The sequence below is a fragment of the Rhinolophus sinicus genome, linkage group LG05, assembly GCF_036562045.2.
Source record: "Rhinolophus sinicus isolate RSC01 linkage group LG05, ASM3656204v1, whole genome shotgun sequence".
Taxonomy (NCBI): Eukaryota; Metazoa; Chordata; class Mammalia; order Chiroptera; family Rhinolophidae; genus Rhinolophus; species Rhinolophus sinicus.
The window spans coordinates 97950929-97968682 of NC_133755.1; the positions used below are offsets into that span (position 1 = coordinate 97950929).

General features: G+C 35.9%; 1 protein-coding gene across 1 annotated transcript in view; it reads left to right on the forward strand.

Moving 5' to 3' along the window:
• The window catches only part of EFHC1 (EF-hand domain containing 1), a 60271-nt gene that overhangs the window by 16271 nt on the left and 26246 nt on the right, over positions 1–17754 (forward strand). The window contains exons 3-6 of the mRNA XM_019734752.2: positions 4764–5051; positions 7658–7807; positions 8996–9188; positions 16701–16921. Coding sequence (XP_019590311.2) covers positions 4764–5051; positions 7658–7807; positions 8996–9188; positions 16701–16921 — 852 coding nt within the window. The remainder of the gene's footprint in view (positions 1–4763; positions 5052–7657; positions 7808–8995; positions 9189–16700; positions 16922–17754) is intronic.

The following is a 17754-nucleotide window of genomic DNA, read 5'->3' on the forward strand; positions in this document are numbered from 1 at the left end:
CACCCCGTTACAGGGCCTTTGCACATGCTGTTCCCCCTACCTGGAATAGTTCTCCTGTCATTGGTACTCAATCTTAGTTTTAAAAATGAGATGAATTATGACTTAACAAATAAAAGTAACTTTTCTTGTGTCAGTGCTGAAAATTGATAAGCTTAACATGCAACACACACACATAATGGAGTAAAATAAAGAAATAACAGAAAGCATGACTAGGCTTTCCATAATTGTATGTGATATGAAAACATTTATTTAGTCTTTTCCCATTCAATCGTGAAGTAATTGCAAATATTTCCATGTTTATTGTGGCATTCTGAGCACTTCCTGGGCATTAGGAGACCTGGATTCTAATTCTGGGTCTTCTACCAACTATTTTGGGGTCTGGAGGAGTCACAATCTAATTTCTTCATCTATAAAATTAGGTTAGAATGCTCGATGACTAGGGATCCCTCCAATCCATGTAAAATTCCATGAAAAATACATTTTTACACAAAATGTCTAAATACTGTTTTTTCCTTCCTTTCTATATACATTAAAATCTTATGTTTTTGCTGGGAAAACTGATGTTATCCTAACTACTTGCTAAGAGCTTCCCTATATTAACTTTTTCCCCAGTAATTTCTTTGTGGGAGGAGCACAGAACTCTGGATTCTAAATAAGGAAGTAGATAAATCCCTTTTTGATTAACAATCAAGTAAGTACTTTTGAGGTCAGAGTAGTCTTTACCTGAGACCTCACGTATTAGCTTGGCTCTCGGTAACATGAGTTTCATAGTGAAAACATGTAGTTTTAGCTACTTGTGTAGATCATATGCTAGAGGAAACATAAGTGCTTATTGGACAAACATCCGTATTAAATGATCAGAGATGAATGTAGAGACAGAAAAAAGTTCCAGGGGGTGTTTTAATAGGTAGAAATTTTACCACTTACCATTTATGTCAGACAACAAACTCCCAGATAACCAGAAAACTTGATAATTTAGTGCCCTAGTTAATTGAATAATTAGTTTCTTAGCTTAGTACCAAATATACCATGTATACATAATCAGTTACTTCTTTCTGTATTCTGAATGTACTAAAATGAATATAAAGCAAAAACTGAACTGTACCTTATTTTAATTTTTTGCTGATTTTTGGTTTTTAAAAAGACCAATATTTTCTTGGTCTTTAAAAAGTTTTTTAGGTTTTACAAAATGATGATGTCATAATTCACTACTGTAGATGCACAAAGATAGGAGATTAGGATTCATCTGTACTGATCATCTGACATAGTCTAGAAGGTTTGTTTTTAAATAACTTAAATTAAAAAAAAAGAATATAAGAGATTCTGGTTATTTGAGTCTGTAAAGTGTGTGTGTGTGTATCTTCCTTGCCTGCCGTTCATAGTTCAAGTTCTTGTTGCCAAAGGCACTTTCCTCCCCTCCAATCTTAGCAAAGAAACAGCAAAAGAACATGAGTAAACCCCAGAGCTCAGTCTCTTCGTCTTCTTCTCTGTCTACAGTCACTCCTTTGGTCCAGACTCATGTCTTGAAATGTCCTTTGTACAATGATGTGCTGTGTCCTGAATTCTAGATGGCATATGTAATTGCCTATTTGATATCTCTTTAATAGACATCTCAAACTAAACATGTTCAACGTATAACTCCTGATTTTTTCTTCCCATCCTCCAAGTCTACTCCTCTACAGTCTCCCCCCAAATTACTGTTGATTTGATAGTAATTCCATCCTTTCAGTTGCTCAAACTGTTTGAGTCATCCTGATTTTTCTCTAATATTGAATTCTTTCCCAAACTCAGTCCTACATCTAAAATTGCCCCCTGCAATATTAACTTGTGCTGTCATTTAAGTTCAGCAAGTCTAAAGTCAAGCCCACCATTTGCCCTACCAAAATTATCTTCTCAATGTCTCCATTTCTATGAGAATCATCACTGTATTCCCAGCACCTCTGTGCCTCATCTGGCTTCCATCCTACTGCCTCACTATGAATCTAATCAACCCTCCTTTGTTTTTCCATCGCTGGTAATTTATTACTGCAGACCTGGACTTTTAGGGGATTTCAATCTGGTCTTCATGCCTAGCACCTTCCTCCTTCATCGTACTGCTGCTGGGTTTCCTTCCTCTGCTTCTGTGGTCACCATGCCTGGAATCCTCTCTTGTCCTCTCCACTTACTCGTAAACTTTCTCTGACCACATTAACTCATACAGATTCCTTTTCTGAACCACTATAGCACCTGTTACCTAGTAGTAGTGAGGTATATGGAGAGAACTTCGGGCTGTGAGTCCCATCTATGCCCCTAGCCACTTCTTTGGCCTCAGGCAAGCCACTCTACCAACGAGTCTCAGATTCCTCCATTGTAAAATGAGGGAGGTTGGAATAGCTGGTCACACTGGCTCTAACATTTTGTGGATTTATAAATCTGCAGCTCAAATACAGACCATTTCAAATATGAATTACAGATCATGTTCCCACTTACTAATCATGTCCCCATTTCAATCCTTTGTAGTTGATCTAAAATGTTACTTTAAAATGATTTTTGTCCTTTGCTTTTACCACATTATATTTTTCCTTTACACACTCTATTACATTAATCCATTTCATCTTTTTGTTATGAGTTTTAAGGCCTCCATTATATTCACATTTCTCCTATGCAGTAGCCTATTCTCTTTTGGTTTTTATCTTGTTCTTCCACAGTAGACGTTATGCCTTTTAAGCAACAGCACTCATGTATAAAATTATTTCATCTTCCCATTCATCAGGCCATATTTGTGTCTTTACTAGAGGTTTGGGTTAACACTTGCCTACCTAAAACACCATTCTAATACTTTCTCTGAAAAGAAATATTAAAAATAGAAGCAAAATAACAAACTTAAAAATCTCAAAGCATGTCAACATAAGCTTTTTATAATATTTTTTAATGTTTTCTTAAGTGTACAATAGATATGCCATTCTGACTTCACACTAATGCTGGTGCTCTCCAGAGGACCTAGGCTTTGCTCTGTCATACTTGTATATGTTTCTGACCACCGCGGAGGTATTTACATGCCACCCAAAGATTCTAGGGTGGATTGATGGTTTGAGTATTACTCATACAAAGTTTCTAAGAATGAATATGTCATTAGTATGCATTTACAAGGGTCTCCACTTCTAAAGAAATGGACTTGAGCCTTCATTTTCATTTTGGAACCAAAAGTCATAGTGTTGTCCAAATTTCTTCCTCTTTCCAGAAATTCTTAGAGGGATTTTTGACATGGAAGTGAAGTTAGTAAAGGTCAGTTCATCAAGGATCACATTAGTAAATAGTCTACACATAGTTTGGTATTTAGAGCAGAGGTCAGCACACTTTCTGTGTAGGGCCAATAGAAAACATTTTTTTAAATTAAAATTTATTGGGGTGACAATGGATAGTAATATGACATAGGTTTCAAGAATACCATTCTGTAATACATCATCTGTATATCACATTGTGTGTTCACCACCCAGAGTCAATTCTCCTTCCACCACCATATATTTGATCCCCTTTACCCTTTTCTACTATCCCCTCTCCCCCCTTACCCTCTGGTAACCACTGATCTATTGTCTATGTCTATGAGTTTTTGTTTCTTTGTTTGTTTGTCTTGTTCGTTTGTTGCTTTCAGTTTTATATCCCACATATGTGTGAAGTCATATGGTTCTCAACTTTTTCTATCTGACTTATTTTGCTTGCATAATACTCTCAAGATCCATCTATGCTGTTGCAAATGGCAGTATTTCATCTTTTCTTATGGCAGAGTATTCCATTGTGTATATATACCACATCTTCTGTATCCCATCATCTATCGAAGGACACTTTGGTAGTTTCCATGTCTTGCCCCCCATAAATCCATAAATAAAGCTACAATGAATGTCAGAGCACATGTATCTTTACAGATAAATAAAAAATATTTTAGGCTCTGCAGCTGTCTTAGTTTGCTTGAGCTGCCATAATAAAATACCGCAGACTAGTAGCTTAAACAATAGATATTTATTTTCTCACAGTTCTGGAGGCTAGAAGACCAAGACCAAGGTTCCTGACAATTTGGTTTCTGGTGAGGGCTCTCTTCCTGGCTTACAAATAGCTGCCTTCTTACTATGTCCTCACTTGGCCTTTCCTCGGTGGGTGGAGACACACACACACACACACACAAACACACACACACACACACACACACACACTAGCTCACTTCTTATGAACTTACCAGTTCTAGTAGATTAGAGCCCCTCCCTTCGGACCTCATTTAAGTTTAATTACCTTGTAAAGACTCTATCTCCAAATACAATCACTGAGGGTTAGAGCTTCAACATATGAATGGGGTAGGAAGACACAATTCAGACCACAGCAGTCCATATGGTCTCTATCATTACTACTACTCACAACTCTACTCTTATAATAGGAAAGCAGTCATTCGCAAATAGGTATTAATTATTTACATAATTATTTGTGGATACTGAAATTTGAATTTCATATAATTTCCATGTGTTTTGAAATTTTATTCTCTTGCTTTTTTTAACCATTTAAATATGTAAACAAACAAACAAACAAACAAAAACAACCTTTCTTAGCTTGTATATAAAAGCAGGCTGCAGGGGGAGATTTGCCCCATGGACCATAGTTTGGCAACGTTAGATTTAGAAGATAAGAGTGATAAATGTTCAAATCTCTCTGAGTGATTCTCTTTACCGGAGGGTACGTGATGTTTTTTGGATAAGAAACTAATACTGTGCCATTTCTCCTTTCCTTCTGTGTCATAGGTACTGAAATTTGATGCCTATTTCCAAGAAGATGTCCCTATGTCAACGGAGGAACATTATAGGGTCCGTCAAGTGAACATTTACTATTACTTAGAAGATGACAGCATGTCTGTCATAGAGCCCGTTGTAGAAAACTCTGGGATTCTTCAAGGCAAGCTAATCAAACGCCAGCGGCTAGCCAAGAATGACCAGGGAGACCATTACCATTGGAAAGATCTAAATCGAGGAATAAACATTACAATTTATGGCAAAACTTTCCGCATTGTCGAATGTGACAGATTCACACAGGTATAGTACATATATTTGGAAGTTGTGGTGTGTCTGAGGCGTCATTCTAATTTACAGAAGGATACATTTCATTTATTAGGGTAAGAGAAGGACACTGATCATCTGTCCTGGATGGATTATTAGATAGGTTAGTTTGGTATTTGTACATGTGCTGATATGTGCCAACACTACGTAGTGATGTCATTTTTTCACAATGATAGTAACACATATCCATTCAAATAAAATTAAACTCCCATCGTAGCTGAACCATTTGATAAGAAACCAGTTCACACACCAGTTCAAAAAGAGAGTAGGGGAGGTAGCACCCTTGATGGAATGGAAATACAAAAGAGGCATTGGACAATTTATCTGAAGTTTGAATTTACAGGAACAGTACCCACTACCTCTAGTCGCAGATATGAGCCTAACATTTTTTGTGCAATTTATATTTTTTCTGTAAATCATACTTGCTATATTCTGGGGAAACTTACTATCTAAAGAATTCCTGAAACAAAACCATTTTTAAAGGGAAATGTTTTTCATATTGACAAAAATCCCCTACTTCCTCTGTTTCATAAGTATGGATTTTTGACAACTTTTCCTACAGCTGAGAGACAGAGAGAGAGAGAGAGAGAGAGAGAGAGAGAGAGACCGACCTTTCTTTAGCCCAAAATGTAGTTAATAAGTGATCAATTCCAAATTTGTCTTAATTTAAAATTTTTTCTAGAAACAAAGATAGTTTCTGAATTATTTTGTGCCTTTATTCGCATGTTACCTAATGCTCATGCACTCAGCTCCTATGAATTCATTCGTTTTTTCAATTCAGTAATTTATTTAGCAAATACTTATTGTGCCTGTGATGTGCCAGGCACTGTTCTAGGTGCCAAGTATAAAGAATTGTCGTCATGGAGGATATTACATTCTGGTTGGTGGAGACAAACAAAGAGCAAACAACTGTATAACATGTCAGATGCTGATGAGAGCAATAGAAGGAACTAAAGCAGAGCAAAGGTGATAGGCATTAGAGGGGGTTGGTGCATATAAAGCCTGGTCAGGGAAGGCCTCACAGAGAAGACAACACATGAACAGAGACATCAAGGAACTAGGAAGCACTCCCAGACCTAAAGGAGTCCTACAGGCAGGGTCCATAGGTTGTCCAGTGACCAAGGGCACCTGCCTCCCTGATGCTTTGGTGCTAGGTGAAGATGCTGGGACTCTGAATGCCTGAGCCTGAATGTACCCGACTGGCTGTCTGCACATGTGCACAGAGCACCCCTGAAGAGCACATGTGGAGTCACACGCTGCTGGGATCCACCAACCTGGGTCTGTTTTCCAGTCTGGGAAAATTTTCCTCTTTCTCTCTGCTTGCCCTCAAAGACATTCCCTTCGCTCCCCTCCTTCTTGGACACTTTAGAATAATCTTTTCAAAGAGTTTAGGCTTTATCTAAGAGACAGGAAAAACAGTCAACCTCAGGAAACTTCTACATTCCTGCCCAAATCCCTAAGGTAAGGTTAACAAAGGGCCTGGTTATCTGCTGAAAGCAACAGAAAAGAGTAAACCACCCATTAAATACCTCAATTAATAATCCTGCTACAATAACACACCATCTCAAGGGAGAGGAAAACTTTATTTACAGTCATTATCTCTAGCTCAGTAGTTTTAATGGACGTTGAGATCATAATATTTTAATATTGAAAGGATATCGGAGACTGCCTCGTAAAACTTTAAATACTAAGATTACAAGCTAGTTAGCAGGAATACTAGAAGCCAAATATTTTGGCCCTGAGTTCTGTATATTTTCTATTGAATTCTCCAAAAGCAAACCACACAATTCCCAAAAGCAGCCCAGATTTCAGGTTAATTTTCAGTTCCAGAGTGTAAACAGATGCCATGAAATTGTTCTTTTCTGATTATCAAAAAACGTACAGTTCATTGTGGTGTTTTTAAGAAGAAGAAATGTCAAGTTGTGTTGAAAGACATAGTGATTCTTAAAAAATATGTTTATTCATAATTAGCAAAATAAAATGTATGATCATGTCAAGTTCAGATGCTTTCCTTAACTTTTTCTGGGGAGATTTGAATGATTGATTTGTCTTTCCTACTCTGCTGAAATATTTTTCTGGTCTAAAATAACCTGTGGTGATGCTTTCTGTTCTTTTTTTGTGGGGGAGACTTAATCATATACTTGTTTTAAGTGAATTGGAAAGTTAGGAATTTGATTTCAGCTTAATTTTGCCATCGTGCAGCTTGCCCCAAAACCTGATGGGAATTACATATTGTTTGAAACGTGGTTAGGTTTCAGACATGTGTATGTAAACAATCCTAGGATGTACTCTGTGCTTGGGCATCTAACTAGATGTCATTGACCTGACCTCACAATTAGAAATTATCATATTGCCTATCACTTTTGTAATATAGAACACTTAAGATAATTATCTGTTATTATCTGCATTATAGAGTTGGGTCAGTTGGAGGCTCAGTACTGCTAAGACATGCTCAAGCTGCAAACGAATGCTTAACCTAGTCAGTGGCGTAGAAATTGTTACACTTATTTTTACTCCCTCAGTTAATACTTACTTTACAAAGCTTCAAGAAAGATGATAATTATTAATTTTGAACTATTTAGGTATTTTTGGAAAGTCAAGGAATTGAATTAAATCCACCTGAGAAGATGGTACTGGATCCTTATACTGAACTCCGGAAACAGCCTCTTCGTAAGTATGTCACCCCATCGGACTTCGATCAACTCAAGCAGTTTCTCACCTTTGACAAACAAGTAAGTGGCTTAGGCACCTTGGTAGGTTTACTGGTTTCCAAATGTGGCAATGTTTATTAGCAAGGTATTTTGGTAGATGTGTGTTTTGAAACACTGCATGTATAATGTAACCATTTGGATAGTGCTATTTTTCTAGTTTCATCTACAGTTCAATGTATAGGAATGCCTAAATTTTGTATTAGAGATCCAAAGAAAGTTGTGAAATTAAGTGTTGTGAGTTCCACCAAACTTTGTATATCTTAAAGCATCTCCTGAGCTACACCTGCTTCCCACTTTACATCCCCAACTGACTGCTTCTTTCCCTAGTGTGAATTAATCTCATAGAATCCTTTGGGACACCTTAAATGACTTATTGGGAAATTTCAAAGTTATTGCATATATGTAGGTTTCTAATGTTAAAAAATAATTTCACAGAAATCCCACTGCAGATGCTTCCTTGTTCAATTTTATGTTAATGTGTGAGTACAGAATGTTCTGGGTATTTTCCAACTCTGTTCTAGCCTTCCTATCCTCTGCCTTGTGGACTGGTGTTTGGAAGGAGATTTCAGTCTTCTCTTTTGTTTACTAAAGGGAAAAAGAAAACAGAGAGATCACCTTCAGTGCTTCTTTGCTGTTTTTTTCCTCTGAGACATGTAATTCCTTTTAGTTCAGAAAATTTTACCTAGCATTATCATACTCTTTTAAGGACATTCTTTATATCAATCATATTTCTGTTATTATTTTGTATTTAAAGATTGTGTTGTTGTACTGTTACTAGAAGATGTGTGTTGATGGAACTAAAAAAAGACTGATTAATAAATGAAAATTATTCCCATACTAATTATACACATATATAAGCTATTCAATATAGAATACCTTTACTAATTCATATAAACCACTGTATAAAGGATCCATTGCTCTTTTAATTCATCTTTTCTTTCACTGACTAATATTTTGGATCAAAGTGAATTCTTCTTTCTCAGTACAAACTTATAAGCCTATGATTTAATATTTTCCAGCTGTTGACATCTGGTGTATAATTTCAGATGTTTTGTATCTTTGGTGATTTTTTTTTATCAACGGAGATTGCTTTATAGTCTTTCTAGCTAATCTTTTCATTATTATCCAATATATAAATGCCAAAGTGGCTAAGTTAAACACTCCACTTGTAAAACTCTTATTGAAGTCACTACATTGGGTTTCTCAAAGGTTCTTCGATTCTATGCAATCTGGGATGATACAGACAGCTTGTTTGGTGAATGTCGGAAATACATCATTCATTACTATCTTATGGATGATACAGTAGACATTCGAGAGGTCCATGAACGGAATGATGGGCGAGATCCCTTCCCACTCATGATGAACCGTCAACGCATGCCCAAGGTTTTGGTGGAGAATGCAAGTATGTTTGATTTGGTTTATCTTTTGATAATTGGGACCTTTTTTAGATCTCAAGGGAGTTACTTAATCAGTGTTGTCATTCCCCGTTACACTTTGCAGGATCTTGTTCTCATAGTTACTCAAAAAATGGCTTTCCCATACCTTCCCTCCTTTCCTTGCCCTTCGTCCAGGCTTGCCTCTGAAATGGTCTGGTGGAGATGACTGATACCCACGTCAAGTAAACAAAACCAAAACAGCAGTGGGAAATTCATTAAAGTGTGGAAGAGCAAGGCTTCTGAACCAAAGCAACTTAATATCAGATTTTTAGTGCCTTTCTAAAACAAGCTTGTTTTCATTCAAAGATATAACTTACCACTTCTGTACGTGCTTTCTCGACTTTGCTTCTCATCTCAGTTACTTCCTAAACAGGAAGTCTCTATGTGGGATAATTTAAGATTGGAAAAGGCATGTCTGCGACTCATAGAGGTGGAGCTCCATTGTGTCAACACTGGGTTTTTCTTTGCTGGTGTAAAATAACCTAGTGAATTAGAGAGTGAGAATGCAACAAAGTGCAGCTGATACCTGCCATCCATCAATATTTCTCTGGGATGAGTAGGCTTGCTTTAGGTATTGATTTCATAGTTTAAGAATTTTCTCTTACAAAAATGTCATGTTGGTTGCATGTAATGACATCGCTCATGCTTGGATGGCTGACAGAACTCTGCAAAACTTTTTGTTTTTAACTTTTTTCCTTTTATTCTATTTTTTTTGGAGCTAGGAGATAAGAAATTCCAGGTATTTGAGCAAGAGGTTTGTGTTAGAGGTTATAAACAAGTTGAGATGAGAGGTTATAAACAAAGTGGCAGTGTGAAGGCTAAATTCAACTTACCCACATGTATTTCTTGGCCTGCACAGTGTTTTAAAAAATGCAGTGTTATTTGGGGGCAAGGAGTTGGAGATTTCTGTCATTTGGAGAGTGGATAAACAAAGTATGGTGAAGGTATATCTTGATAAATATATAGTACTTAGAAGCAATAAACAAAATATACAAGAAAGAATATGGATGCATCTTAAAAACATAGTTACATGTAGAAAAAAAAGAAAATGAGATGTATAATGCAGTAACATTTACATAAACTAAAATATGCACCAAATAGTATATACAACACACACATAATCAAAAAGCTGCGCGTAAGAATAATTGTATGTGAAGTAGAGCATGAGATGGGGGAACAGAATAAAAGGGATTAAAAATTGTCATCATTTTTAAGTTAAAAGTTAACATTTAAAATCCCCCTTTTTTTTAAAAAATGAGAATAATTGCTATGTATTTTCAGATAGCAACAACTGGATCTCTGCCCTAGTTTAACACAGTTGGTAGCTGCCTACTATATTCTTATACTTGGCCTCCTGCCTTCTCTTAGAGTTCTGTGACATTCGGACTAATGTACTGACTTTGGCCTTTCATATTGCTCAAATAAGCCTGAAATGTCTGCTCTCTGCAGCTAACATACATTAGATTTACAGTAGATTAAGAGAGAGAATGGGAATGTATTCAATTCAAGGTAGCATGGAAAAGGTGTCACTAAAACTGAATTCCTTGAAATCTCAGATTCCATGTTTGTCTCTTCCTTATCAATGTGGTCTATGTCTAAAATTTTCAATATGTAATCATCCTCTTCTATAACGTCCCAAATTTTAATGAAAGTTTCATCAGTCATATGGAGAGGCATATGTAGGGTCCTTTTAAGAGGTAGGAAACATACTCGTATCTTTTTGTGAAAGTTATTGTTAGTTATGCAGTAGCAGGACAGAAAAGGCTAACTCCCATCAGCTAAATAATTCCTTTAACTAAACTGTGGTATTAAAAAGGTGGCATTTAACTGACTCTCAGATGCGTTTATCCAATGGATGATTTTTACTAAATTTAATTAAACAAGAGTTAAATACGCTATGGGAACTATTTCATGTTCTAAGTGCTGTGGAGGATAAAGTGAAAATGTTAACTTTCAGACCTGGAATCCCTGTCCTTAAGTCATATCTAGTGACTAGGGAGACAAGTTATATAAATACACAAACCTGCTAAACAATAATGCAAGTGTACCAGATTATCCTATTATTCAACTAGTCATGTCACGTAGACAGAGCTCAGAGGAAGAGACGTGAGCTAGAATGACTAAAGAAGTCTCTGTGGGAGAGCTGGGATTGGACCCAGATTTAACATGGCAGAGAACAAAGGGAATGAGCATTTTAGAGAGAAGAATAAGAGCAAGGGTTGGGAATTACGAACAAGTATGCTGTGTTTGGGGATGTCCAAGACAGTGGCTAGTCAGAGAGCTTGTGTTGGACAGTACTAGGAAATTATGGGAGTATCTTTCAAAACTTCTCTCTGCCAAGGCCTTCTTTTAAGTATTTAAAATAAATAAATAATTATATTTTTATGATGGATGGAGTTAAAATATTTAAAACTTACAATTCTAAAAATTCTGCAAGTTCTTTCTGTGTTGAAGGTAATTGTGGTGAGTAATGTCAGAAGAAGAGTATTTGGCCTTCTACCACTCAGCTGTTGAACCCTAAGGCACTAGGTTCTGAAAGTCTGTTAATTATCCTTTAGGCTGGCTTCCATTTTTTGATCTTGCCTTTTCCTGAAATACATACGTCAAACAATATGAAAATTGTACACGCTAAATATGGGCAGCTTATTTTAGTCAATTGCACCTCAGAGTTGTAAAAATATAAATCCTTACCTAGATATGTCATAGTCAACTGAACACTGAATTCAAAAAGATCACAAAAGCAACTAAAGCAAACAGAGTGGGAGTTAGAATGACAGCTGACATATCAGTAACAACAGTAGTTACCAGAAGACAGTTTAATATCTTCAAGGTTCTAAGCAAAAATAGAATTTAATACCTGGACCCTTACTAGGAAAATTCTTGAGGGAACTACTTCTGGTAGAAGGAAATAATTCCAGAAATAAGATCTGCGCTATAAGAAGTGATAAATAAAGAAAATGGCAAAGTATGGATAAATCTAAATAAACATTGACTTACAAACTAAAGTAACAATGTTGAATTTGTGGGGGTTAAAAAATATCAAGGTAGAATTAAAATATAATAATGTCAGAGGAGGGGTGATAGGATTAAAAAACAAATTTTTTAAATTGAATTTATTGGGGTAACATTGGTTAATAACATTATATAAGTTTTAGGCATACGATTCTATAATACATATTCTGTATATTGCATTGGATGCTCACCAGTCAAAGTCTAGTCTCCTTCTGTCACCATATATTTGACCACCTTTTCCCTCTTCATTTCCCCCCCACCCTTTTTCCCCTCTGGTAACCACCATACTATTGTCTGTGTCTATGAGCTTGTTTGTTTGTTAAAAACAATACATTTTGGAAAAGCAATTTTTAAAAAATTTTTATAGGGGAATATTGGGAAACAGTGTGTTTTTCCAGGGCCCATCAGCTCCAAGTCAAGTCATCGTCCTTCAATCTAGTTGTGCAGGGCACAGCTCAGCTTCAAGTCCAGTCGTTGTTTTCAATCTAGTTGCAGGGGGCGCAGCCCACCATCCCATGTGGGAATTGAACTGGCAACCTTGTTGTTAAGAGCTGGCGCTCTAACTGAGCCATTTGGCTGCCCCACCGGCAGCTCAGTGGCAGCTCGTTGTCTTCAATCTAGTTGTCTTCTATCTAGTTGTGGAGGGTGCAGCTCACTGGCCCATGTGGGAATTGAACCAGCAACCCTGTTGTTCAAAGCTCGCACTCTAACCAACTGAGCCATCCAGCCGCCCTGGAAAAATTATTTTTTAAGAACATACTTAAGATATAGGGACATAGGAAGGTTAAAAAGTGCACAAGCAAACAGCAAAATAAACTGATAAGGCTATATTATTATAATACAAATAGACATTAGGGCAAAAACCATTGCTAGAAATAAAGAGGATCATTACGTATCTCAAGAATTGTATTTACTAGGAAAATGTAGTAATTCTAAACTTGTTTGTAGTTAATAACATGGTTTTGAAGCATATACATATAAAACAAAAATTTTTAGCACTATTATGCAGAGAATGAACAAATCCATCAAAATGGTGAGTCATTAAAACATTTAATACTGTTCGATCAAAAAAGCAAGTCAATAAATATATATATATATATATATGTGTGTGTGTGTGTGTGTGTGTGTGTGTGTGTGTGTGTTCCTATATATGAACAATATAATTATCAATATTGATTTAATGAATATATCAACACCTGAAGAATTCCCTTTTTTTTTCAAGAGCAAATAGAACACATCAAAACTGATCAGTCTTAAAAAATTTTAAAGACTGGGCTTCTTATACCATATTTTCTGGTTTCAAAACAGTTAAATTAGAATTCAGTTTTAGAAATATAACAAAAGAACTCATGTATTTGGAAATTGAAAATCACATTTCTAAATATTCCATGAGTAAAAAAAAATACTATCAGAAAATACTTAGAATTGAATGATAGCAAAAATTCCCTCAGAACTTTTAGATACATCTAACATGACGTGTACTTGGAAGAAGAAGTATAGCCTTAAATGCTTATTTAAGAAAAAAGACAAAAAATACACTAGGCATTCTTCTTAAAAAATTAGAAAAGGAATGACAGAAAAAAATCTAAAGAAATTAAAAGAGAGGAAATAATAAAGAGCCTGAAAACAATGGAATTGAAAACAGAAGTAACAGATTTGTCAAATCAAAAGTTGTTTCTTTGAAAGGACTAATAAAATGACAAACCAATGGCAAAATTTATCAAGGGAGAAAAGAAAGAAGGCACATATACGTAATATCAAAAATAAAAGAGGAAGCATACTTTAAAATGAAACAGGGATTAAACAAAAAATAATAGAATAATACCAACATTCTTATGTCAATATATTTGAAAACTTAGGTGAAATGAGGAAATTTTTACAAAAATTTAACTTGTTCAAGAAGAAATAAAAATCAAATGTCTTTAACATTAAACAAATAGAATCTGTTAAAAATTTTCCCACAAAGGAAACACCAGGTCCAGATAATTTCACAGATTTGCCAAATATTTAAAAAAAACATATGATTCCAAGCTTAACACAAATTCTTTCATAGAAAAGAAAAAGAGCTTAATACATTCATTAAAAAAGACTGATAAAACCAAAGACACTATGAGAAAAAAGAACTAGTCTCACTCATTAACATATATGCAAAAAACCTAAACAAAATAACAGTAAGTGAAATCTAACAGTATATGAAAAAGGTAATTGTTTGTTGAGCAAAGACAAATGGCTGGACACACACACACACACACACACACACACACACAAACACACACACACACCCCAGATCTCCTAAAACATTGTTTACTTAGGGAAACTCATGGAGTCACGAGCTGTGTCCCCCATTGCCTATCATTTCCTGGGGTGACTCAAAGGGATCTAGTAGAGTTAGGCACTAGACACTGGGAGAAGGAGGGCCCTTTTTTTCAAATTTTATTTTTTAAATTTATTTTCAATTACAGTTGACAATATTATTTTATATTAGTTTCAGGTGTACAGCATAATGTTTAGACATTTACATAATTTACGAAGTGATCTCTCCCATTAGTCTGGTACTCACCTGGCACCATCCATAGTTATTACAGTATTGACTATATTCCCTATGCTGTACTTTATATCCCCTTGACTATTTCATAACTACCAATTTGTACTTCTTAATCCCTTCACCTTTTCCACCCAGCCCCCCAACTCCCATCCCATCCAGCAATCATCAGTTTGTTCTCTGTATCTATGAGTCTGTTTCTGATTTGTTTGTTCATTTATTTTGTTCTTTAGATTCCACATATAAGTGAAATCATATAGTATTTATCTTTCTCTGTTTGACTTATTTCACTTAGCATAGTACCTTCTGTGTCCATCCATGTGGTCGCAAATGGTAAGATTTCATTCTTTTTTATGGCCAAGTAATATTCCATTGTATAGATGTACCTCCTATCTCATCTTTACCCAGACGTCTGTTGATGGCCACTTAGGTTGCTTCCATATCTTGGCTATTGTAAATGCTACAATGAACATAGGGGTGTATATATTTTTTTGAATTAGTGTTTTGGATTTCTTCAGATAAATACCCAGAAGTGGAATTGTTGGCTCATAAAGTAGTTCTATTTTTAATTTTTTGAGGAACCTCCATACTGTTTTCCATAGTGGCTGCACCAATCTGCAATGCCACCAACAGCGCACAAGGGTTCCTTTTTTCCACATTCTAGCCAACACTGGTTGTATATTGGTTTATTGATGATGGCCATTCTGACAGGTGTGAGGTGATAACTCATTGTGGTTTTTATTTGCATTTCTCTGATGCTCAGTGACAGTAAGCATCTTTTCTTATGTCTGGTGGCCACTTGTATGTCCTCTCTGAAGAAATGTCTATTTAGGCCCCTGCCCATTTTTAAATTGGATTGTTAGCTTTTTTTGGTATTGAGTTGCATGAGTTCTTTATAAATTTGGATATTAACTGAAGGAGGGGCTTTTAAGATGCATGATTGGGAAAATGCCAGCCCTACTTTTAGCATGAGCAAAAGCTAGAGTTCAAGCCTTTCTGGCTGATATAGCAGAACCTTAGCCTCCTTCCCTATTTTTCTGTCTTAGCAATTATCAGGAGAATAACAGCTTGTTACTCATGTGCCCTGAAATCTGTGGCCAAGCTTTGTAGTTAAAACTATACAATGTGGCACGTTATCAGAACTGACTATCTTATGGTTTCCATTCAGGCCAGGCTGCAGGGAATCAATCTTAAACAAATCAACTCTTAGTTCTTAAGCAGTGTGACAAAATCGGATTTATTCTAAAAAATGCAAGGTTGAGTCTACATTTGGAAATCTGTTGATTCCCCAGATGTACAGATTATTGTAATCATTTCACTGACTGTCCCTGCCTCTTGTCACAGAACTAGGTCACACTGTCCTAATAGCAGTGATCACAAATGAAATGAAACCACTATTCATGTAATTGTTAATATCTGTCACCCCAAACAGAACATTTTTTCCATCAAGTCAGGAATTTTATCTATATTGTTAATTGTTGTCATCTCAGTGTACCTAGTAGATGATGTATGTGGTCACTAACAGTTTGTTGGGTGAATGATTAAATGGGTGGGAAGTTGAGCTAAATAACTTGGGCTCCTCCTAGAGCTAATACTCTGTCTTTATAAAAGGACATTGATTCCTTCCTCCAGTGATGATTTCTTCTGAGCATTAATTCTGCTAAGGTTAGTGACCTGGGGTGATTGTTGGAGCTGAATATGGGAGAGAGACTTTACAAAAACCATCTGGGGTATTATTTATGTGTCCTGTCAGCAGATGGGAACACAGCCTGTGTTCTTCTGGGAATGCAGAGGAGGCTCTGACCTCTGACCAGAGCTAAAGACTGCACTCCCTCAGGTTCTCAAGAATGCCCGGCTGTTGTGTCAGTCTTTCTTCCCATCCTCACTCTTTTTTCTTTCCTCTTCCCCTGCTATCTTACGTTAGAGAACTTCCCTCGGTGTGTGCTGGAAATCTCTGATCAAGAGGTGTTGGAATGGTATACTGCCAAAGACTTCATTGTTGGGAAACCACTCACTATCCTCGGGAGAACGTTCTTCATTTACGATTGTGACCCATTTACTCGACAGTATTACAAAGAAAAGTTTGGAATCTCCGATTTACCATGTATTGATGTGAGCAAGAAGGAACCACCTCCTGTAAAACAGGTAATGAGACACTAGTTCTGAGTGTAGTGAGAGAATTGATCTTCTCATGTAAACATTTAAGAAAAATGAAATAAAAGACTCATGTAAGTACCCAATTAGAAAATGGACAAAGCATATGAAATACAGCAGTTCACAAAATAAGAAATACAAATGGCTAATGAACATATGAAAAGACCCTCAACTTAAATTGATAAAGAAATAGAAATTAAACTAATGAGGTTTTGGATCTATTTGATTTAAAAAGACTCACAGTATATGATGTTTGCCCTGGTGTGAAGAAATGGACATTTTCATATACTGTTAATAGGAGAGCCAATAGGAAAAGCCTTTTTGAAGGGCAGTTTGTCATCATTTTAATTTTTTCAAAATAAAATATTACATATTTCTTGACCAGAAAATCTGGTTTGGGGACTACAAAAAGATATGTATAAGGTTGTGTATTGTAGCATTATTTACAATAAAGTATAAGAACATTGGCAGAATAAATTATGGTGTATCCATCCATATAATGAGAAGACTATGAGAATGGTTAAAAAAAGAGGAAGTAAGGCTATGCATATTAACATGGAAAAATGACCATAACATTTAAAAGTGAATATGTATGCATGATATGGTGCTATTTTTGTAAATTACTACATACAGTATCTGTTTATACGTAAGTGAGGAAAAGACCTGGAATAATACCCACCCCACACTATTAAGTGGTTGGTTTAGTATGTGGGAATGGGGAGGTGGGAGGGAAGTGGGGATGACAGGGACCTTTATTTCTATACTCTGTGTGATTTTAATTTATCTTTTTATACCAAGTCTTGTATTACTTTTATAATATTTTT